The 18,386-nt window shown below is 38.8% G+C and overlaps 1 protein-coding gene across 3 annotated transcripts in view; it reads right to left on the bottom strand.

The window, feature by feature from the left end:
- Positions 1–18,386, bottom strand: part of LOC126236255 (exocyst complex component 7) — a 116,373-nt gene that overhangs the window by 79,439 nt on the left and 18,548 nt on the right. For 2 of the 3 annotated variants that reach the window (XM_049945409.1, XM_049945407.1), the window contains exons 5-6: positions 17,455–17,690; positions 7,575–7,636 (exon numbers count right to left, since the gene is read on the bottom strand). In XM_049945409.1, the coding sequence (XP_049801366.1) occupies positions 7,575–7,636; positions 17,455–17,690 (298 nt within the window). The remainder of the gene's footprint in view (positions 1–7,574; positions 7,637–17,454; positions 17,691–18,386) is intronic. The other variant, XM_049945408.1, reaches the window with a different exon arrangement.

Raw genomic sequence — 18,386 nt, 5'->3', positions numbered from 1 at the left:
TACCTTTGAAATTCGAATAGCTCAGAAAATCTAGCAGTCAGCCAATTCACAAAAAGCAGAGTCAAAGTGTCCCTTGCAATTTGTGAGTAATTAATCACACTTGTAATTTCACACTGTGTATCAACACACTCCCCTATGAAAACTTTACAGTTACTCTATGGTCTTGCTCACAGAAAAATTCTGTGTCGCAATGTAATCTGGGCTCACATAAAAATTCAATCTCCTAACACCTGCACTGCCTGGACACTCACTGCCTGGAAATCAAATGACATAAACTTTAGAAACTCTTGCAGCCAAAATCGCTCACCCTATCAAGTCTAAATACCAACTCTCCAATGTTTTTAATAAAGTAAACAAATTTCATGAAGGAGTACTCAGTCAATGTGAATATTTTGTTAACAAAATGTCTAAATTCCTTAATATATGTCTATTTATAGTGTTGTTTCACCTACCCCCCATCAACGGATTTGTAATTTAATGGTTCTTCTGCAAGATTATGTTGCCTTCCAAAATATTTTAATTTAATAATCAGACTGCTTTATTCTTTGTAACATGTTTTACAAGTCTACATATTTAATTAAATTGTTTAAATCAGTTTTATCCAACAGGGCACAGATTTATCAGGCAAGTGCCTTATCATTTTTTTCTGGGTGGGCACCATAGCCTCAGTAAATTTGAAAAAAAAAAGCCATTATTCCACTAGGCTGTGTTTTAAAATATTTTATTTGCATTACTAGTTTCGGACACTGAACATTTTCAATGCCTGGTACTGACACGGTGATCGCCTACCACAATGTTAATCACATTTTCCTCCAAGTCTGGCGTCCGAACATTTTGGGTACACTGTACATGATTTCTTGCTTCCTGAAACAATCCTGTCTGAGACAAATGACGAAACCCTGTTGCAAACATTGAATGCTGTGGTGGTTGTCAGTGGAGTAGGTCTCCTGATATAGCCTTCCTGCCCGCCACCCATTGCCATTTGCCTTTCTGCAAGTACACACCATGTCGACAAGCTCTCGATTTGAATATGGAGTCAGCAAGAGAAGTGACTCGGACATAACATTACCAATTACTATGGCAAGAGAAGCTGCTAGGGCATGAAATATGAGGAACAGTACCACCCACTAGGAGGAAACCATGCATACTGTAACTGTGGCTACATGGTACAGTGTGTATGAGATGGCAGTCTCTGTAACATAGTGTTATTGAATAAATGGTCTCTAGCATGGGACCCATGCATTTCTGGACAGACGTTCATCAGAGCTTTTTTTGTTCCATATCCACTCATCGATCAGTCCCTCGGGTTTGCTCACAGTGGAAAAAAATTACCCTGTATGTGCACTTTGAGAATGGACAGTTTCTGAAATTAGTGGTCTGAATAAAGTGTTTTAAAACATAGCCTGGTGTTCTTTCTCAAAAAAAAAGGAAAAAAGTTTTTTATACTAATATTTATGCAACTGTTGAACAGATAATAATGTAAAGCAAATTCACAGAATATGTAATGTCAGATTTAGGAAAGAAGGAAGATTAAAGTCCTGTTGATAGCATGGTCTTTAGAGAGAGAGCACAAGCACAGATTATGAAAAGATGGGAAACACTAATTGGCCATGCCCTTTTCACAGGAACCATCCCAGCATTTACCTGAAATGATTTAGGGAAATCACAGAAAACCTAAATTTGGATGGCCAGATTGGGATCTGAATCCTTATCCTCCCAAATTCTAGTCCAGTGTGCTAACCACTCCACCACCTCATTTGGTGTCAAATTTAAGTGAACCCCACAGGGACTAATGGCTATGATCTGAAAAGTTAACTTTATGAAAGTGCAACTATACTCATTTAAATTGTGTGTTATAATCTGATTTTGAATGTTTTTATTTCATAAGTAATACTGGGAAAAGAAATCTGAAGGCAATGTCCCCAATACTTAGGCCACCTCTTGGACAACAACAACATCTTTGAAATTTTTTGAGTCAAGCTGACAACTGACACCCCAATTAGTAGTAAGTTTTAGTGATACTGACACCAAACATTGTTTTACAAGTTCTAAGTTTTGATGATCGAAATTTTTTAACTTTTTACTTTTTCATCTTTTGCAACTAATGCCTCTCATTCCCACATGCCTCTAATCTTAATTAAAAATCTTTTGATGGTGGTAGCCAAAATGACATTATAAATAAAGATGTATATTAAAGGATCTAAATAGTTTTATTTGCAAAACAGATCTCCAATGGCCTCAAGACTTGCACTACAATGTCATTTGCTGGCCACAAATCAATCACACAGTCTTTTCGAACTCGCATCCTGGAGGCGGAACTCCTAACCCTTTGAACTCCATAAACTATATCCCTTCCAGTCTCAACATGCAAGACCAGCTCACAATGCATTACACCCACTACTTCTTTTAGCTTGCTTTCATTCCATCCTAGTGACATGCATTACATTACAATTTTATACAACTTTTGGACCTATCGCCCAACATTAGTAAAAAGATTTTCATAATAAATCATGCTCAAATGATGGACAAAATGATATCAAACACTATATAATTAAAACAAATAGCTTCTCATAAAATATTACATTAAAATGAATGTTCTATTGCTGACCAACGACACAAGTAATCTCTATCTTTTTAATATTAAGTAAAGTTGTTGAAGTTTAGAAATAACATGGTACAGTTTTGCATGTGGTGGTGTGTGCATTAAATGATCATAATTATGATTTGGTGGAATTTCCATCTCAGTCACTCATTCAATCGGTACGTCATTGAAGAAGTGTCAGTATCTGCTGGCTAAGCCTCATGTGCTGTCCCAATTTACCTGCCCATGAACCCTCTCCATCCATTAAATATCTTTACCTCTATAAATGGTTTACCAGAGCACATTCCGTACAACAGCAACCCTTTCGGCTTTTTGAACCGGAAATACTGCAGTCATACCCTAGCACCCTCTCCTGCCATAGTAATTGGTAATGTTATGTCCGAGTCACTTCTCTTGCTGACTCACCTTATAATGGATGTGATACAGCATGGTACACAATGGTTCCATGTTCAAATCGAGAGCTCGTCGACATGGTGTTTACTTACAGAAAGGCAAATGGCACAGAGAGAGCCCATCCTGTATTCCTCCTTAAGGAACTACCACAGATGTTTTCTAAACTGGGCTGCAAGTTCACCTAACTTAAAATTTGTTCCCTTAAGTGCTCTGTAGTCAGCATTCCTGACATGGATTCTGTAACACATTGGAACCCAAACTCTGGAGTTCTCCACTGACCATTTGCATGTCTTTGAACATCTATCCAAGTTACTCAAAACCAAATTCTCCACATTGTAACTACAGGTCCATTCTTCAAACCAAAATGCAGGTGTTCATATTTAAATCAGTAATTTTCATGTAGTCTGCATTTGTCATGATATCTTTGATAACTATCAGTGGTTCCATGGAAGCTGACGTGAAAGTCCTCCATTGCAAACTACTGCATTTGTGGCATAGTGCATGTTTCAAGCAGTTGTTCACCTGAATGAAAAATCTTATCTGAACACAACAAAAGACTTGGTGTAACATGAAATATAATTTATCTGACCAGGCAGCTATTTTCCATTAATAGTCCAATATTGATAATTCCATCCCCATTGTGTTCATCAGGAACAATGTAGTTGAGTTAATGTGGGAACTGTTGGTTTTCGTCTGCTATGGACCCCCATGTGCCTGCACCAGCACTGAACTCTGCCATCAGATCATCACACACCTCCTACCCTGCTTTACAGAGCTGACAAGCCTCCAACCTCTGTGTTCCGCGATGAGGCATGGACATCCACCACTCTGTCAGCTATTTGTGGCTTCACTGTCCTTCAAGCACTTTCTCTAGATGCTCATTACAGGAGCATGCAAATAGCTGACAAGCTTTGCCTCTTCTGAGGTGCTTGTCCCCAGTCAGGGTGCCATAACAATCTGCCCTTAGTCAAAACCATTTATGTCAGTGGATTTCCCCATTTGTGGCCTGGATTGTCACTAGAATGATTCTCCATTCATCTCTGCTCCACTTGTATACTTCTCTTACTGTGTTTGCAACACTGTCAGGTGGTATTTAATCTCACTGTGGGAAGTACTCATCATGTCTTTGCTCATCAGTGAACATAACTTTTACAATATCATACTTTAACATATAAAGTACAGGATAACCACATTTAGCAACTAAAATTCACGGCAAACTACTCATAACACTAGGTATAAAGGAAAACCGCTTAAATCCTCTTATTAAGGCTTACTGCTTCTCATTCCAGAAACTATGTGTAAGCTAAAAGTGAAACATCAAAAATTAAAATACCAAACACAATGCATGATAACAGTAACATAAAATTTCTATCTTAGTGGTTAAGTGTTGAGCTCCTAATCCAAACATGCAGAGTTTTATCCACAGTCAGTTTTAGGATTTTTTTCATGGAACGTAACATTCCTATCCCATGAGGCAATGCTTTGTGTACAGGGGTTGGAGAAAAAAGTGGAAACACAACAAGAAATGCATGCTTGAACATAAATGTTGATGACTGCTGACTGCATTTTGCACTGTTGTATTTAACCATGAATGGTATCTGTGCAATGTTCTCAATACGCTGCCAGTGTCAGCCACTGTCAGAACAGCATTCCATGTCATTATGAGGGCATTATGTAGGAGCTAAATGAATTCAAACATGAGCAAATTATTGATGCTCATGCAGTGGGTGCCTCTGTAACCAAGGTAGCCAAAGTACTTGATGTTTCATGAGGCACCATGGGAAAGCAGAAAAATATCCACTAAGTCACAGCACAGATGAAAGTGTATGTTGAGTGATCTTGACAGCTGGTAATTTAAGAGGATTGTGCCTAAAAAAAGGACAACAGCTGAAAAAGTTGCTGCAGAACTGAATGTTGCACTTGTCAACCTTGTCAGCACCAGGGAAACATAAAGGGAGCTCCATAAGCCTGGAACTATAGGGCAAGCTGGAATTCCAAAACCACTCATCAGTAATGAAAATGCCCGTAACAGGAAAACATGGAACCGAAGTCATAAAAGCTGAACTATGGAACAATGAAAGAACATCATTTGGTCAGATGTGTCTTAATGCACACTATGTCCAACTTCTGACCAAGCTGATGTCCCAGAAGTGAAACATGATAGGGATTCGGTGATGATTTGGGCAGCCACATCTTGATATTCCGTGAGGCCCCATCAGTACTCGCACGCCTGCATTACTGTCAAGAAATTGTGATCATTTTGACTGATCAGGTCCAGCCCATGTTACAGTGTTTGTTCCCCAATGTCCGAAAGAACAGACACCATATCCATATAAGTATACAGTTCTGGCAATACCGGCCATGACCTTCCTCTTCTGTGCGTATGCACACATATTACCCGAACTCTTACAGGACTTGGTAAGAATGTCTTCCACGAGTAATGAGTGTGCTGGATATGGACACTACGAATGTAGTGTGTGGACATATAAGGTGAGAATGCGGGTCTCGCAGGAGGCGTGCGCAGGATAGTCCCTACAGTCGCACTGTCCTCTGCACCCTTGGTGGCACAGATGGATAGAGCGTCTGCCATGTAAGCAGGAGATTCCAGGTTTGAGTCCCAGTCGGGGCACACATTTTCACCTGTCCCCGTTGGTATATATCAACCGCCCATCAGCAGCTGAAGGTATTAATATATAATTCTAATTTTGTACTAATTACACGATGTCGTCGTCCCAGTCGATTCAAGCAACAAGCTTATGTTTATTTCGCAACATGGAAGAAAGTACGTTTCAAGCAGTGATTAAACACTTCTATTTAAAGGGCTTAATACTGATACAGATCAAAACTGAGTTGAATGAAGTTAATAGCACATCTGCTCCTGTGTTTACGAATGTTTACGATTGGGCAAATGACTTTAGATATTTGTGTACATTCACAAACGATGAACAGCCCAATCAATGTGACCACCTCTGAAATAACTGACAAAATCCATGATAAAATTCGAGTTCAACAAATCAAAGTGCATGAAATAGTTGAAGCCCCAGGTGTATCACAAGGTGGAGCAATTACAATTTTGCACAAAAAATTGGGTCTGAAAAAACATCTCCACAAGATGAATGCCCCATTTGTTCTCAGTGGAGAATAAATGCTCAGGTTGTGTTTGGCACACTCCTGTCGAAATTCTTCCAGGTTTCAGCATATATAGGAAACTCTGGACAAAAGATGGGTACACCACTACACTCTGTAGGCTAAGGAACAATGAAAACAGTGGGGTTTTGAAGGCAAATGGGCTCCAAAGAAGGTGAAGACAGTTAAATCGGCCAGTAATGTGATGGCCACAGTTTTCTGGGGTGAATGCAGAATAGTCTAAGTGATCACTTCAAAATGGGACCAACAATAACTCGAGAGTATTACGTGTTGCACTGGGTGAATGAAGAAATCAACGAAAAACATGCTTGTTTGAAAAAGAAAAGATTTCCTTCCATGATGACAATGCAGGGATGCACACCTGTGCAGTTTCGATGGCCAAAACTATGGAATTACCGTTCAAATTACTGGAACATAAACCAGATTTGGCCCCCAGTGAATTTTTTTTACTTTCAAACTTAAAAAAGTGGCTCAGCAGACAATAGTTCACCTAGAATGAGGAGGTAATCACTCAATACACATGGCTGTTTTGCAGACCTTCTGAAATCCTACAGTTTGGATGGTTTAAGAAATTTGGAGCAATGCTTGTAAAAGTGTATAAAGTTAAAAGAGGATTATGATGAAAAATATTTTTAAAAATCCTGAAATAATTTGTTTATCTATCCCTTTCTGAGGACTTATTGAATGACCTCGTAATATCAATTGTTTACTTCTTGACAAAATGCCATCCCAATATCTGGTAGTTACAATAGTTATAGCTATGAGGCGAAAAGAGTGAAAAAGTTCAATTATGTATACAGCAATTGGCATATTTCAATTCATCATTGAGATACTGGAAAATTGCAAATCGTTTACAAAAACAGATTGTTTACACTTGCATGACCCACAATTGGCTACTGCTCAAATTTTTAGAACCCATAACAGGTAAAGCTAACTGAGAACATCAAGCTTGTGGGAAAAAGACATCACAAAGGGTCATTTACTTGTTGGCACCAAGATCGTTTATCAGAAATCTTTGAAAGACTTAAACCAGCATACACCTGAATAACAACACAATAGATCTTATGCGAAACTACCTAAAAATTTCATATTACCAGGTTTTTGGGGAAGAAACTGTGAATTTTCAGCCTTTTGTATGGCAAATACTGGAAGAGGTAAAGGTAAACTACCTGTCATATAGCTGAGTAGTTGATAAGCACATAAACAAGACTGGAAATATTGCTGACTTTGTAACAAGATCCTCCTCAAAAGCTAACTAACGACATCACACGTGCACCAGCTTCACTGTCCTGGTACTATAATCTGACTGGTTTTCCTGTAGTTAGTATTTGAAATCAAACCACCAGCAAAACTAAATAAAATTGTGGCAGCTAAGAACAACATGTAACACATGGCACATATTCTGGTAACAGTAGCACAGCACAGTACTTACACTTGCAGTCTCTTTGATCCTCTTCGATTTGGTGTATCATGACGTGACTGAAATTTAGGTCTCTGTAACAGTAGTAACTGAGTATAAGTTTTCTGCATATACTAAGGAGCCATGTAATGAAAGAAGTTGTCCCACAATAAAAATTTTATGTTTCAAAAATCATGTCAACATAATAACAACCATTAACTGCCAACAAACATGCTTCATGCACAGCTTTTCTCCTTGTTACAGGTTTAACAGCCACTTATCGATCACTTAAAGCAGCATGAGCTGGGATTCAAGAAGCAAATGACAATGTGTAACTTGTAAGTTAAAAATTACAATATACTATTATACTTATGTAATATAATGCAGTATGCAAATTCAGTATGGGAAAACCTAGTTCGAACTACAAGACTTATGCCCTGGATAATAAAAAAACCAACAGTTGCATACATCAATACAGCCTAGAAGCAGGGTGGGTTATCATGTTATGTCTGAAGATAATGCAGTATAGTATACAAAAATGCTGAAATTAAGAACAAACCAACAACATGCCAATTTTGAATACAGGAATTTTAATTTTTACAGTCACCCAAAGTCATCCAGTGTAGCTAACAAATCCACAGGACAATTTAAGGAAAAAATCTTACACAATGGGAAAAACCTTTCACCAATCATACCAATTATATGTAATTTTTTTGGTCTGGTGGACTTTGGCACCAATGTTAACTCTGCGAAAGCATAATGCTTGGATACAACAAAAGTTCTGAAAAAGGAAAATATGCAGCTAATTTTGAGCTTAATAGTTACTTATATTTATCATTTTTAATGTTTAACACTTCCCTCTCTTTTACTTCACAAACAAATTTTCCTGTGAAAACCCTGTCTGGTATATTTACAGTATTTTCTTTCCATTTGACTCTTTTTTTCAGTTCACCTGTGTATTGTGAAGAATTAAGTGGAATTCACTGATCCAAACAATTAAGGGGTCACTTGAGATATCACATGTTATGGAAAGTTGAGCTTTCCATTTACTTTAAATTACTTAGAAGGATCACTTCTAGATAAATAGTAAATTACAGGAATATAAAAAATAGGTGGCTTGTAATTCTTGACTATGAATATAATGATGTGAGGAAATTTTTGCGCACAAACAAGTCAAGTTACCCTTTATTACAGTCTCCATTGTAACCATGAACATCCCATATTGATATTCAACTTGGTGGCAAAAATTTAGAGGTATGGGCCAGAGATGACTCTCTTCCCAAGGCGGGTTACACACTTAAAGTCATCGGCAGTAGACCCAAAGGACAACCTAAGCAATGTTGGGCTGATACAATTCATAAAGACCTTAAATGTGTGAACATCCACCCAGAAGCAGCCCATGATAGAGCAAAATGGAGACAATGGACCCATGTAGTGGACCCCACAAGCATGCTGGACAAACACTGAAGGAAAAGAAGAAGAGTGAGGAGTATCCAAGTAAAACTTTAGCCAGCTAGCTGGCAACTCCCTCAACTGTTTGAGGCATGGAAATGCTATTATTTAGTATTGGTAAAGTTTTACCAATACTAAATAACAGCATTTCCATGCCTCAAACAGTTGAGGGAGTTGCCAGCTAGCTGCAATACCCTTTTCAATCAAATTCCACAGACACTCAATAAAATTCAGCTGGGGGTTCTAGTTGATCTTACCATCCACACAGAAGTCTCGTTATTACAGGTATGACTCAGGAAAGTCATACCGACACATAAATAACAGAAATTGTATTCTCATCATATAGTTGAGGATCTGAGCAGTCAACAGGCACATAAACAAGAATGAAAGCTTACATGCATGTCTGAAAGAACAGACACTGATCCACAATGGTAAGAGATACTTCAAAATTAATTTGCTGACAGCAAATTCCTTGACATCACCTGTACATATTTACTACCCAGTATTGAGATATCAAAATTTGTGCTGGACTGGGACTTACACTTGGATTTCCCACTTATTGCAAGTGGCTCCTTAACCACTTTGGCTATCGGTGCATGATTTTAGTGGACTATGATATAAGGATGTAGATAGTGTGACTTCTGGAAAGTTTGGTTGTTCTGAGGAGGTAGTATACTGAGCTGAAAAGGGCCAGGTGAAGTGGACAGGAGAGAAAGTGTTGAGGCTGTGAAGGAATGAGGATAGCGTGTCTTAGCCCTAGATTTCTATCATGAAGATGTCACCAGTAAACCTGTACCAGACCGGGGGTTTAGGATCGTGGATGGCTAGGAAGGTTTCCTCTAGATGGCACATAAATATGTTGTCATAAAAGAGTGCCATGCGGGTGCCTGTGGCTGTGTCACAAATTTATTCGTAAATTGTCTCCTACAAGGATAAGTACTTACAATACGGATATAGTAGGTCAGATGTGTAAGGACTGTGGCAATGGGTTTGATGTCAGAAGGGGACAGAGAGAGGTAGGGTTTGAGCACACCATGGCTACGCTCTTGCTAACCAACGCTCCAATCTGTTGCCTGATGCCTAGCTTCCTGCAACAAGGACACAAACTGCTTCTTTCAGCACTTCTCAACCATCCCCAAATGATTACCACCAGGATGCCTGTTTATCACTGTTATGCCACCTCCCTATACACCAACAAGCCACAAGCCTGTGACTTCGCCACTGTGAAACATGTGTGTTCACATTCGCCTCCTGCAACTCAGCAGTAACATTTGTTTAGCTATAGTGGACAAAGAAATCCCATCAAAGATCAGTTTTCTCTATAAGTGATTTATTGAAGACATAGGCATTCCCTGCTCTCCTTAGTTGTGCCTATCACTAGAAATATTTTAGGATTGGATGTGATTACTATGTCCGAGTTTTCATTTCATAAAAATGTTACATTAACATCTAATGCTAAAGAATTGTTAGCCATAGATGACCTCTGCCACAAATTCTCAGAACTGTTCCCATCTGATAGATTGGAAAAATTGTCATTTGTCCAGATTGCACAGTCTGAAATTTATTAAATGAAACATGGTAATTTGGATGAAGTATCTGTTTTCATCATCTCAAAAACATGACTTGTTATTTAACTTTCAAAAGGCCATGAGTGGCATGACCAGGAACTAAAGGAGATCAATTCAATGATGCAGGGGGACACTATGTGGTCAATTTCAATCCTGATGGAGCGCACAAGTGCATTTGGAATCTGTTGAGCACAGATTTAATCCTAACTATAATGGAGTTGAGAACTTTCACCCATTTCTTAGAATACACATCTTCAGCATACCGTAATCACACCAATGAGCCAATATGTGAAAGCAGATGTTCTATCTTGGCTGCCCATGGGGTCGTATTCTGCTTTAGGCTCCCAAGAGGCAGTGCATTTCCCATTAGCTGAGGAGGTGACTCAAGCTTCAGATGAAAAACATACCGATTTTATCCAATGCAAAGTTTTTGTATTCTTATTTATTCTGCCTCCACCATGAGAAAACATAGATGCTCTGTCAAACCAAAACTGGGCACAAAGCAATGTTACCACTCTTTTGATTATGACTACTTGCATTTATGGGCTAACAGCAAGTTGTGCACCTTAGCTTTAATTTCTGTAGCTTTCTTGAGAGTGCTGTAAATCTATTGTAATTAATAACTATTTAGAGAAAGCACTTCATGTCATCTTTTCTTGTACTGTCACCACAGACTTGGTACCGTGTTGAAAGTGTGTGTAAGTCAACATAATTGTAAGACATTTTCTGAATGGAGATTAAATATTAAAACAAATTTACAGCATTGTTCAAAAAAGTTACATTTATATGCAGAACAATATTCACCTAGAACCGGTCAGTCATTGTATTGCTACATAATAACTATCATGCTCTACGGGTATGTATGTAGTGGCAACGCCATAATTATACCTGCAAACTTGAGTATTTGCTCTCCTTTCAACACAAATTGAGTCCACTTGTACCTGACAACAGACCCTAGTGACGAGTTTTCAGTTAAATGGGCAGCAACACAGACCAGAGAGAAAAGCCTCCAAACCAACGGAGACAGTGAGTTCAGAAACAACTTCATAGGGCTTAGTGGTGAATTTAAAGTTAGTATACAGAGCCTATGTCTGATCTCTAGTATCTACATCTCTATTCCATACTCATTAAGATCGTGGCTGAGTAGCACATGTGAGTTCCTAATGCAGAAATTTGTTAAAGGGACAGAGACAAGGACTGAATTGCTGTATCAAATTCTGCGAAGGGCAGTAGCACTGGACAGTTATCTACTTACTATGTCTCATGTCACAACACTCCATCTGATACAGTTCAGGGATTTGTGTGTTGGCTTGCACTTATGGGCATCAGGTGAGGCTCTGTCTGGCCCAGTTCCCATGTGATGGTTGCTGGACGTACTCTACTTCTGCCAAGGCTAAATTTTGTATTATCACCTTTGTATTATCTTTTATTACCTTTGTATTATCACCAGAACCCGCTCTGACTCATGTTTCAGCAGCCACTGCTCCAACATAGAGCTCCTATGACTTTGCCATCCCCTCCCACCAGGCAGCATTTCACTACTACCCAACAATTTTCACAGGCACACACCCACTGTCACCGTAACAAGATCACTACATACAAGAGTGCCTCTACACCATCATCTCCTGGGACTACACACGAGGATACTGTGCTTTCACACGATGCAAACACTTCATCAATTATTTAAACTCACACTGGTCCTACAGAATTGCTAATCAAACATCGAGACTGAGTTTGTCAATAAAAAGGGGTCAGCGACGACACTCTTGGTCCCTTTAGGACCTGGCACATGTTTGGACATTACAATCTGGATATGCCACCGATTACCCTCTACTAACTTGCTAGTTACTTTCATATAGACTCATTGATACTCTCTTGCCTGTGAGAGTGCATACAAGTGGGGTAATAACGGACCAACACTTCCTACTGTTTGAGTTTTCTCATGACAATACAGCTTTTTATTTATTTGGGTTTTTGTCTTGTATTAATAAAACAATGTTCAGCATATAAAATAATCAAACTTTAAATTGCTGCACAATTTTTTTTTTCTCAAAGATCAACTACAAATGGGCATATACAGAAATATACTTCAGTTACATGCTTAGTAATCCTGTTTTATAAGAAAAAGAAATTAAGCAGTATGCAAAACAAGGGAGACGTGACCACTCATGTATAGCCAATCAATGTGTGACACATAGTATCACACAACAGAGAACAGCATTCACACATGCTTTTCAATACATACATACTTCTACACAGACACCCAAAGGCACACCCCCACAGCCATGTGTTGATCTGGCCGTGTGTGTGTGTGTGTGTGTGTGTGTGTGTGTGTGTGTGTGTGTGTGTGTGTGTACTACTGCTGAAAAAGGAGCTAGTACTCAAAAATTAGTGAGAACACTGTTGTCTGTTGTGCGTTGTTGTGCTGTAGGTAAGTGGTTGCCTTTCCTTTATTTCACACATTGCTCCACCCAGGAATTTCCATTATTGTAATAGAAAAACAAAATTTGCTTCATACATTAAGCAAACGGATGAGAATTGACAGTATTTCATAAGCATTCAGGTGTTGGACAGTGATGTTTCCTTTTAACAGCTGGAGTTACATGATTGTAAGAGTTTATTGCACCAGATAGTTTGTGAAGCCTGTCAGGCTTTCAGTACAGTATAGAAGAATGTCATTTTACGTCATGTGCTATCTTTAAGTATATCTTCTGCAGGTGGATGATACCATTTTTTTTATAAATTTAACAATTAGATCACAGACTTCTAATTACTAACTCAGAAACAGGAAATTTGAATAGCTGTAGGTAACACTGATCAATTATCCTTTAATAAAACTGAAATAAAAAATGTAATTTGCAACTAGTTGCAGAGGCAACAAAGTGTGATTTCTAAAGGTAATAACATGTGATGTGTTTCGAAATGTTTCGTGTGATTAAAATTTAAGCATGTTTACCCAAAGGTATAGATGATACATTTTCTTGTTGACCATAAACCCTATCCATTGTGTATGTCAAAAATATTAAGTGTCAAACATTACGATTGCCTGACAGATGATACAGCCTCACCTGGGCAATCCAAGTAGCACAGACGCACTCTGTTACGAGACAGTCATCTGACATAACGAGAGAAGAGAAGACAAGGTAGACATTAAACAATTTAATGGAACAGATTTCAAAGCAAGAGCATTTTTAGTAGTCATCCAAATCATGCATTCACATGAAACACTGAGTGCGGAGAGCACTGTACATTTGTGAGCTTAGTATGGATGCATCAGATTTCACTGACCAAAGGATAAAGCTAAGGGGGTGTATGTTTCACAGAATGCTAGTACGGTTGCCAGACAACAAAAGTATGTCAAAGGTCAGGAGTCAAACTGGTGTTTGAACAGTGATGTAACACCAAATACACCTCAAAGCCTGGCTAATTTCCAAGCTGCAAGCACACTTAATACCATCATCTGACATTGAAGACAGGTCAGTCATCAAAATACTGTGTGTAAAGCTGAACTTTCAATCTCATTGGACATGTGAAAATTAGACATCTACTTAAGTTGTAACCTTTCTGTAGTGCAGACTCCAAGAGTTGGTTGAAACTGAATGTAAACAGTTGTGAAATGTTTAAGTATGAGAGGTATGTCTATAAGAAAATTAGCCTAGATTTCACCAGATGTTTTTCCCACATTGTATTAATGAAACATATTTTGATGTCCAAAGCACTTGATCGTGGATGTGACTAGAAACATCTGGGTGAAGATAGCAGTCTAATGTGAAACAAAGACAGTACCATGTTATTTATATCAACTACCAGATGCTACAGCTGATTACTTCAGGAGCAATATATGCATTATTATATTACAGGGGTTGGACAAAAATGTGGAAATACCACAACAAATGCATGTTTTAACATAAATACAGATGCTAGCCAGGCCTGCAGGTTGTGCTGTAGTATTTGACCATGAATGGCACCTTCCAATGTTCTCAGTACATTGCAAGTGGCAGTCGTGTTCAGAACAGAGTCCTGCATAATTGTGAGTACATTGTGTCAGAGCCAGGTGAATTAGAATTTGGGTGATAGTTGATGCTCATATGGAGAGAGTTTCCATAACCAAAGGAGATTGAGTGTTTGGTTTTTCAAGAGGCACCATATCAAAGGTCTATACCGCATACAAGGAACATGGAGAAACATCATCCATTCAGAACAATGTCGTACTTGCAGACCCTGTCAGCACCAAACCAACATGAAGGCAGCTCCAGAAGCAGCGAACTGCAGGGCAAGCTGGAATTCCAAAACCACACATCAGTGATGGAAAGGCCCATAATGGAAAAATGTGCTTCCTGGAGTATGAAGCAATAGAAGAATGTCATTTGGTTAGATGTGACTTGTTTCACAGTTTCCAGCTTCTTGCCGAGTTTACATCCAAGTGAAACATGACAACAGTTCAGTGATGATTTGGTCAATGGTATTCTATGGACTCCATGTTTACTCTGCAAGGTCACATTATGGCCAAGGATTATGTGACCATTCTGGTTGATCAAGCCCATTCTGTGATACAATGTTTCTTCCCAAATTGTGATGCTGTGTTCCAAGATGGCAGGGTCTCTGATCACACAGCTTGCATTTCCCAGGAAGGTTTTGTGAGCACAAGGATGAATTGTCACATCTCCCCTGGCCACTACAGTCACCAAATCTCAATATTATTGAACCTTTGTCATTTACTTTGGAGAGAAGGGTGCAAGATTTCTATACATCTCCATCATCATTACCTGAATTTGTTACTATTTTAATAGTATAAGATTCCCTTGAAAACTAGACCAGTGTATTTATCCACTCTGAGATGACTGGAAGCTGCTTTGAATGCCAAAGGTTTTCCTATGCCATATTAGGCATGGTAACGTGTTGTGAATTTGGTGTTTCCTTTTTTTTGTCCACCGCCTGTATCTAGTAAAAGGATAAGCTAATAACAAATTGCCTTTAGCCAAGAGGACTGTATATTTTCTACAGGGGACAGGAATTCATAAGGAGAGAAGGATCAAAATTTAACCTGTGTCAACATTAAAATAATTAGACTGCTTGACTTCCAGCACAAATTACACAAAGCAGCTGAGGTGCACTCAAATACTTCATCCAATGGGTCATGGAAAATTTTGTGACATGTAACATGACAACAAATATGGCAAAAATACCAGAAAATTTCATGAAGATCATAATACGTTCAGTTCAAAAGATAACATAGAGCAACAGCCAAAAGTATTGATGGCAATTCATGCATCTGCTTGCAAAGCCATGCAGGTATCCCTCAGTAAGCTGCATAGACATATTTCAGTGAAATCTCTTAAATAGAATACCAGAGTGTTTGGGTTCTTGCGTCAGAGACTACTTGTACCATTTGCCAGAACTCGGAAATGTAGATGTAACATAAGTCTTATATCAGAGGCTCATCTATGCTGTAACATCTCAGTATGTCTTCATTGACTACACAAATACAGAAATGGAGGACACAAAGGAAAATTGTGCGTCAATGACACGTAAAATGAATTGCTGAAAAGTAACAAGACCGTATAGTAAACCTGATGCAATTCCCACTGTTTTACAGATGGAAATAGGATACTATTTGCTGCAGATATCTTTTATATGGATCAGACCTGTAAGACTGAAAAAAATAGCATGAATTGTTTTCATCCAGGAGTATCAGTAAAATCAAGTAAGCAAAATACATATTATTAGCACCTCTCTACTGTAAAATTCTGTAATATTTGAAAATTAAACACTTTAAATTAAAAGTAAACAATGTTTTAACAAAATAATTCCTCCAAAACACAAGTCTTGCTTTCCTGCAGAAAATATTGCAGTCACTAATCCAGATGCAAATCGAAACATCAGGTGCTGTGCGATGAATTCAGTAGCCCATAATGATGCCAATATTTACTAAGAGGTATTGACATTGAGAAACTGATTTAAAAGAGAAAATCTCTAATGAAATTTAAAATGTTTCTGCTTACATGTTAGTGCTGTGAAAGGTTGTTTACTCCAAAATGACAGATAGGTAATGTACATAAAAGGAAGAAGCTTAACAGATTTGTTATACAACTCTGAACTACTTCATCAGTCAAATACTTACGGGTAACTCCTCGAACTGGTATAAAATCATCACCTCAAACTAGCTGCGAGGAGAAGAAGACAGTCTTGGATCATGAATGAAATTCTTCATCAGTGTCAGAAAGTTACAGAGCTAATACACAATCTCTTCTTGAAAGCTGTTAAGCTGACATCCTTAATGTTGTACAGGAGGATAACATAACTAGAAAAAGATCTGTAATGCAAAACTGTTCTTTCAAGAGATGGTTGGTACAAGCGGATAGCATCTTCATGATTCATAATGTAAAATATTTCTACTGCCTCTCTTCCACATTGCTTGTAAAGCTTAAGAGGCAGAGACAAGACGACTTCAAGAAACACACACACACACACACACACACACACACACACACACACACACACACACAAAGTGCCCACCCACCCCATGCAACATTTTGGCCCCCCACATGCTCCATGCAGGAGCAAGTAGGAAAACATAAATGCCTGACATGTCTTACCCCATGCCACATTTTTGCCCCCCCCCCCCCACATGCTCCATGCAGGAGCAAGTAGGAAAACATAAATGCCTGACATGTCTTTTCCACACACTGAGCACTCATGCGGGTGTAATAAACACGCTGAAGCGCTGTTGTACTCTAAGTAGTAAATTTGATTCCTCAATATTTACAGAAATAATTACCTCAGACTTACTTCAGCTTAAGTATTTTGCAAAGAATTACTGTACAATATAGTTTACCAAGCTGGAATGCAGGGTCTGAAGCAGTACAGCAGCAAGCTTAGAATATACAACTTACTACCATTGGTGAGTTAGCAGCTGCAACTCCTTGGATGCTGCCACCACTTGCAGATTTCTGGTGTTCCTTGAGCTGCTGCAGCGACTTGAGCAGTACCGTAGCACGAACTCTAGCATACACATTCATGTATTCATCACGATTATGTAGGATAAGCCAATCAGCCATGCGTACTAACTCAGCAGCCACATCCTCAGGCAGCTGGACTGGAGCTGAAGGGACTTCCTCTACTGGCGTATCTGTGGGCAGAATTTGTATAAACAAGAATTACATATGCCCTAATACAATCTTTCTTTTCCATTAATGATAATGTGTAGAGAACAGCAATATACTGGTAACAACAATACATATCTTCCAATCCATTTCTAGGTGAAAAATATTGTGGCTGGAAAACACACACACACACACACACACACACACACACACACACACACACACACACACACAAAGAAGTGTGGGGAATTTCCTTATACTCTGAAATCAATACAGACAGACAGAAAAAAATCCCCAACACCAAGATGGAGTTGTCAAACAGTGGAAAATCCAGGATGAAATAATGACAGTACTATGAAAAGGATAAATTGCTACTCACCACACAGTGGGGATGTTGCATTGCAAACAGACACAACGAAAGGGCTGCTAAACAAGTAAGCTTTCGGCCAATGGCCTCCTCCTAAGCAATGGCCTTCTTCTAAGTTAGACAACATACACACACATTCATGCAAATGCAAATCATACACACATGACCACTGCCTTTGACTACTGCCGCTAGTGATGTCACTGTAAGGATGCAAATCAGGTTGGCTTTAAACACATGCTGTAATGGTTGTGAACATTAATTACATTTGATACTGAGCACTGTACATGACTTTATGGGAGCAGTGGTCACAGGAAGACCAGGCTCTGAACAGCCATGTGGCACTGCCTAAAGGGAA

Source organism: Schistocerca nitens, chromosome 2 (genome assembly GCF_023898315.1).
Source record: "Schistocerca nitens isolate TAMUIC-IGC-003100 chromosome 2, iqSchNite1.1, whole genome shotgun sequence".
In the NCBI taxonomy this organism is placed as follows: Eukaryota; Metazoa; Arthropoda; class Insecta; order Orthoptera; family Acrididae; genus Schistocerca; species Schistocerca nitens.
Note: the sequence above shows the minus strand (reverse complement) of the source record. Positions and strands in the feature narration are given on the sequence as shown.